We start from the raw sequence: 6,256 nt of genomic DNA, 5'->3' as shown, positions 1-6,256 counted from the left end.
ACAATGCCGTGCTTACTGCTCTAAATCACAAATGAATAGTATAGTTAACTCTCTTTTAATGGAATTTTTTTAAAATTATGTTGTCATGAATTATTTTCCTTGTTATTTTTTCACCTTACAAAAGAGTAACATTACATTGGTTCATGACATTCCCCCCCCCCCCCCCCCCCACACACACACACTTTTTGAACGTCCCTAGAGTTTTCCGGATGAAACCTTCCATGTCTTGATCTACCCTCCTGACATAAGACTTAGTCTTTTTTCACAAATTTTTATACTAGATCTAGCTACCAGGTGCTACGGAACCAAGCAAGCTAAGCAATCAGACGATCATGTCTATGATAGATTTACTCTAGATCTAGCTAGAAGATGATTCAGTCCAAACAGGACTATCGGAGGGGGTTGGTTTGCTTGCCAGATCGATGGCGCAAAGCGGTTATCGTGGCACAAGTTGATCGTGTCCGACTCGTTGCCTCAAAAACAAACACGTTGTTTTCAGACGACGAGTTGGGCAATCATCCCGATCCGACCTGACCCGACCCGATCCCATCTGCAATGATTGGGCACTAGGCACTCTGTGCAAAGGAAGTGGCAGATCTATTTCAGGCACGAATTGTCCCCCTTGGCGTTGTTATTTTTAGTCGTGGAAGAAAGTTTGTTATTTTTAACGAAATATTATTTTTCCAACTTTAGCGGAAAATTGGCTAAAATTCGCGAATTCACGAAAATGGCAAAAGTTACGCACGCAAGTTGCGGGTGCGAATTTCTCTGAGGACAGTTTAAGAGGATTATTTTTCCACAACAAAGGATGATTGTGTGGAGCAGGTTTGAATATTTTATATATATATATATATATATATATATATATATATATATATATATATATATATATATATATATATATATATACAGAATATATAGAATATTTAGATAACCAAGGATTGTCACAAACACATTATAATCAACCCAAATATGAAGTGAAATAAGAGCAAGAGCAGGCACATATTGAGTGACTGAATTTATTTATTTACATTTTAGAATTCATACATGGACATCAGAGACATCCTCCTTGTACTTGTACTTACGAGTCTAGTAAATGATGAGCAAAACAATGTAACACTGGAGAATTTGACGACAGCCACAGGACAATTAGCTCTCCCTGTATTCACGTTTTTAAGTCAGTAAGAGAAATTCTACTTCCAATGCACACAAAGGATTGGTTAATCACACGACAAACTACTGTTGTATCAAATGCTGGAGTCATCCACCTCATCAGCTCAGATTTCAAGGTGGCGCCACCGTGCAGAATCAAGATTTGAACGACAAATGGTCACAAACTCACTGAAACACCAGGAGCAGTTATTAAAACAAAGAGGCGTTTTTTCCAAAGATCAAAATTTACATCAGACAAAAGGTCAAATTGATGATAGAATGTTGACTTCTGTTTTCTCATAAATTGTGCAAACAGACTTGGTTCTTCAATCTGTTTTTTCATTTCCCTATTCTGTAGATTGTACACAAGTACAAGCAAGCTCTGTTCTTTATCTTCCAACACTCCTACGTCTGCTGAGCTGTTGAGAGGCAAGATCCATAAAGTGTTGGGGGGGGGGGAGGGGGGGGGGAGAGAGAGAGAGAGAGAGAGAGAGAGAGAGAGAGAGAGAGAGAGAGAGAGCAATTCTATACAATCTGAATCTGAGCTTGTCACTTTCAACAGGCAGCTATGACTTTCGTCCGCCCTAGTCACGAAACCCCCAAAAGTTCAGCGAGAACAGAGGGATTGCCCAGCAGCAATCTTTTCCCACAGGAGAAAGGACTACATGACGTATGTACAAAGACAAAAAAAGAGTATGGTACAACAGTGACTTCGCAATTCTGATGAATATCAGGTCTCCCTAACAAGACAATTTTCAGGAGTATCAATACAAGCAACCTTCACCTCAGCTGGTCTCCCCAACAGATACTTTCCAAGAGTATCAAAATAGATAACCTTCACCTCAGCTTGTGGACACAAAAGACTTCAGTCTTTGACTCTCCCACATGAACACTCTAAGTTTCCGGTACCTGCCTGCTCCAAATATACTGCTACTTGTTTTTGTCGAGTTGCAGTTTGTGGTGATAACAGAAATATCTGCCACATTTCGCCGAAAATAGATAAAACACAACACCAAAATCAAGCTGAAGCAGACCACACAAAAGTGCCCACCAATCACCAACACCATAGCTACATTCTATAGCCAATCGGTTCCTTATTCCCACCATGATAGATCTTTTATTCAAAACTACATTTTTTCTTCCCATATATTGTGACCCTCCGTACTTAAGTGTTATCAACCTTTTTCTTTTGCCGCTCCCCCCTCCCCCCTAACCCAAAATCGCCATCTTTCGCCCCTCAAAATTATTAAAGAAACTGAATCAGAGCTAATATTTGTAAATGTCTATAAAGGCATGCTATGCCACCCGGCTCACATTAAAAAAAGGAAAGCAGTAGTTGTTTGTTTTGGGTTTTTTTTAAAGTTAAGACAAACGATGCAACATGCAATATGTAGTACAAGGTGTAAAAAAAAAAATGAATACCAGAGAAATTAAATCATTAATCAAGTATTAATATTATACAAACAGCTTAGGAAGGGCAAAATGATATATCCAATACACAGAGCTTACAAATCTTACTCAACATTTTTTCCCCATTGACTGAACTATATGATAAAAGGAAATGGGATAACAAATCTGTTATCAAATAAATTAGATAAAATCATTCTCACCTGACTGCCAACAACATACTAACAGTTTAACAACAATTAAAGGGGCAACGGCAACACCTCAACGATCTGCTTTGCGGTATGGAAAACATTTGTGTCAAAATGCAGCGGAATCGGGCGTTCATCAATTTTTGGGTATGTGGAGATATTGGTGTCATCTTAAAGTTAAAGTTAGCTTATTCACTTGTCTATCTTTCTATGTAAAATATTAGTTGAGATATTTACAACTAAGGGAGGTGAGGTCGCATGATTTCAGAGGTAAAATTAGCGAGAAAATGGCTGCCAAAGTTTGGCAACTTCCAAAGCTTGAGAGTCCTTGGAAAATGAACATTGAGATTGACTGTGCCTTTAATCGCTTTTCAGTAAAATCCACACAGAATTGTGTTTTTGAATAGACGTAAAAGGTATTGAGCCAAAGAACAAAAATGTGAAAATATTGCCAAACGGAGAAAAATGCTGTTTTCTTCGATTTCATAAAATTGACGAGTGCCTGATTTCACCACGATACCTCACATTTCATTTTTTAACTCTGCCACCTACTTCTCTTCGTCCAGCATAGATGTGCCAACGACATTAGAATTCAAAGTTAGACTATGTCACCGGCCCTACTAGCACATCCTTCACAATTAACACAAAAACAACACATTACATCTATCAAAACAAACCTTTAACTCCTAAGCTTTCAATGTTTGACAGTATATTGTCAATTTCTTCAAACAACTTTAGTTGGCCCTTCCCCTGTTTCCCCTGTAACAAACTTATCTTGTCAGTTATGCTAAATAAACCCCACATAACATTATAAGAATGACAACTGACAACAACCATACAAACTCTGTCATGCACACAATCAGTATAGATGTATGAAAAGTTTTTTTTTGGGATGGACAGCATCAGGAAGAGGTCACTTAGAGCTTTATTTTTCCTTTTTAAGATAGAAAAAGAGAGAACTGTTTCAGTCACAACCAAAACAAGCACTCTCCCACATCACAGCTTGACAAGTCACCAACACACGACTTTTATACAAAACAATAGAAATTACGCAAATATTAAAGGACAACATTGCAAATTGCAAAAAAAAAACATGATAACAAACCGTACAATTAAGTCAATTTCAAGGGTGGTGATTGCTTCTCATACCCTCCCCCTTCCTCCCCCCCCCCTCCCCGTCTCTAACACACACACTTTCTCATTTACCTCTATCACTCCTCAAAGACTCTGTATCACATCAGCACTATAGTCTCCATCATGATCATGATGCCTTTATCAAAAGATAAAACAACATACAAAACACAACAAAGGTAGGGGTACCAAATTAATGATCAGCCAAAACACCCATCATCATCATTATCATTGTTATCGTCATCATAGTCATCCCCTCGCTCCAAACCCGTTGACCATTCTATGACCAAAAATGGAAGTTTTCCTCATTTAGATTACACCACGAACCCCTCATGGCAAAACAGGGATGGCAAAAACACACAAATAAAAATGTGTACTTTCTTGTCATTTACAAAATGCCAAAGACCGATGGAAACGGAATTCAAGAAATAATTGGGATTTTTCTGCAGACATCCTATTGGGGTTCTTCCATTGACAAAAATGACATCAGAGGGATGTAATGGCAGGCCCGTTGCTCCTACCCATCTGTGACCGTATGTCGGTGCTGTGGTGATATCGAGTCTCTGAAGCACAGGAGTGCCAATTTGTCTCTCCCTTCTCCCCGTCTCTGAGCAGCCCAGGACTCGTGTGCGACACCTCTGAGCTCAACCCTCCACACCAAAGTCATCCGTGAACTGTTGCAGCTTCTTCAGGTCGTCATCATTCACCGTTGGCTTCGAATTGCTGATGGCCATCAGCATGTCAGACTGTAAAACACAATATATACAATGCATCATACTTTAAATGTCAGACTGTAAAACACAACAAATAGCCTACAATGTATCATATCTTAAATGTCAGACAGTAAAACACAATACATACAATGTATCATATCTTAAATGTCAGACAGTAAAACACAATACATACAATGTATCATATCTTAAATGTCAGACAGTAAAACACAATACATACAATGTATCATATCTTAAATGTCAGACAGTAAAACACAATACATACAATGTATCATATCTTAAATGTCAGACAGTAAAACACAATACATACAATGTATCATACTTGATTAAATGTCAGACTGTAAATAGGTACCACAAACCCCCGCCTCTGCGCAGTTGAAAGTGTGTAGGAGTAGGAAGCTCGAAATTTGGTCATTTTTAATCAACCAAAACTCTTCTAATTTGACACCAATCTTCACCCCGTTTCGAACTAAGTCAGTTCAACTATTGTTTTTAGCTAAAATCAAACTATTGAAGATGGCACGGAACGAGATATTGTATAGTAAGCTATCTAAAAAGGTCACCGAAATGCACGGGAATGGGTTTTTCGCGTCATTTTTCATGCCGGCCGCGGCGACAAAAATTTAGGGTGCCTCATAAAAAGCCTTCGCGCTACGCGCCTATAACTGCTATCGTCATGAAACAAAAAGTGCAAGAACGACCTTTGAATAAGCTTTCACCCGGTACCAAGCGCTTGTTGCTAAAGTTAGTTGTTGACCCAGAAATATCCGGAGTTTTGGAACCTATTTTTAGAATGGAAATCTCCAAGTCTGACCAATGATTGGTCGAAAGAACCCTGGTCTACTCAAAATTAGAACATGTCAAGGGAATCGTGTGCAAAAATGACTACGATTGGTCTGGCAGCCGTTTAGCGCCGCTTGTTTTTGTAAACACACATGCTGGTCCCATCTCTGGCGACACGCTTGATTCAGAAATGGCGAAGAATCATTTACGTGCACTACCTATTTTCGATCACGCTCTGTTCACGTACATAAGTGCATATCAAGGGCTGCATTGTGCTTCTAATCATGGATAGGGATATTCAGGAGATGTGCGGTAAGTTGATTTTGTTAATTAGATTGTTATAGTGTTACATAGTTCTTCATAAAGTCATCAACCTTTGCCTGACCTAGATCTAGCTAGGGCTTGAAGCCGAGATCGCAAACATGGGAACGGGTGGTCTCATTCAGAGCGTCCTGTAATTAAGTCAGTACCCAGTATTGTTGTAAATCTGGTGTGGATAGAAAGATAAGAAGCTTAAATTTCTTGAAAATATGGTGAAATCTAAATCAATTTGTTTTTAGTCATTAAAATTGGTGTTATTTTCTGGTTACGTGACCATTTCACTCTATTGATGATTCCGTAATGGTGACCTCTTTTTAAAGATCATAACAAGCTTGATGAACTTGTCTGTGAAGGGGGTGCAGCTGGCATTTGTTCATTGATGAATGAATATATATTCTCTTAAATATCGCGAATATCTGACAAAGTCTTTGATAACTAAATCATTTAATTGTTTTCTTTTAGCCAATATATCTATTAAGATTCATGAAACAAGTACCGGCACCAATTGAATTATTTTGTTATACAACTTTTAGAGGCTGGTTT

The 6,256-nt window shown here is 38.5% G+C and overlaps 1 protein-coding gene across 1 annotated transcript in view; it reads right to left on the bottom strand.

Moving 5' to 3' along the window:
• Window positions 1–1,003: 1,003 nt before the first annotated feature.
• LOC101859860 (vacuolar protein sorting-associated protein 4B) overlaps window positions 1,004–6,256 on the bottom strand; it is a 33,087-nt gene continuing 27,834 nt past the window's right edge. The window contains exon 12 of the mRNA XM_005099556.3: window positions 1,004–4,624. Coding sequence (XP_005099613.1) covers window positions 4,523–4,624 — 102 coding nt within the window. The 3' untranslated portion in view covers window positions 1,004–4,522. The remainder of the gene's footprint in view (window positions 4,625–6,256) is intronic.

This window comes from Aplysia californica, unplaced genomic scaffold (genome assembly GCF_000002075.1).
Source record: "Aplysia californica isolate F4 #8 unplaced genomic scaffold, AplCal3.0 scaffold00217, whole genome shotgun sequence".
Taxonomy (NCBI): domain Eukaryota; kingdom Metazoa; phylum Mollusca; class Gastropoda; order Aplysiida; family Aplysiidae; genus Aplysia; species Aplysia californica.
The sequence above is the reverse complement of the archived record's forward strand: the minus strand, read 5'-3'. Positions and strand labels throughout refer to the sequence as shown.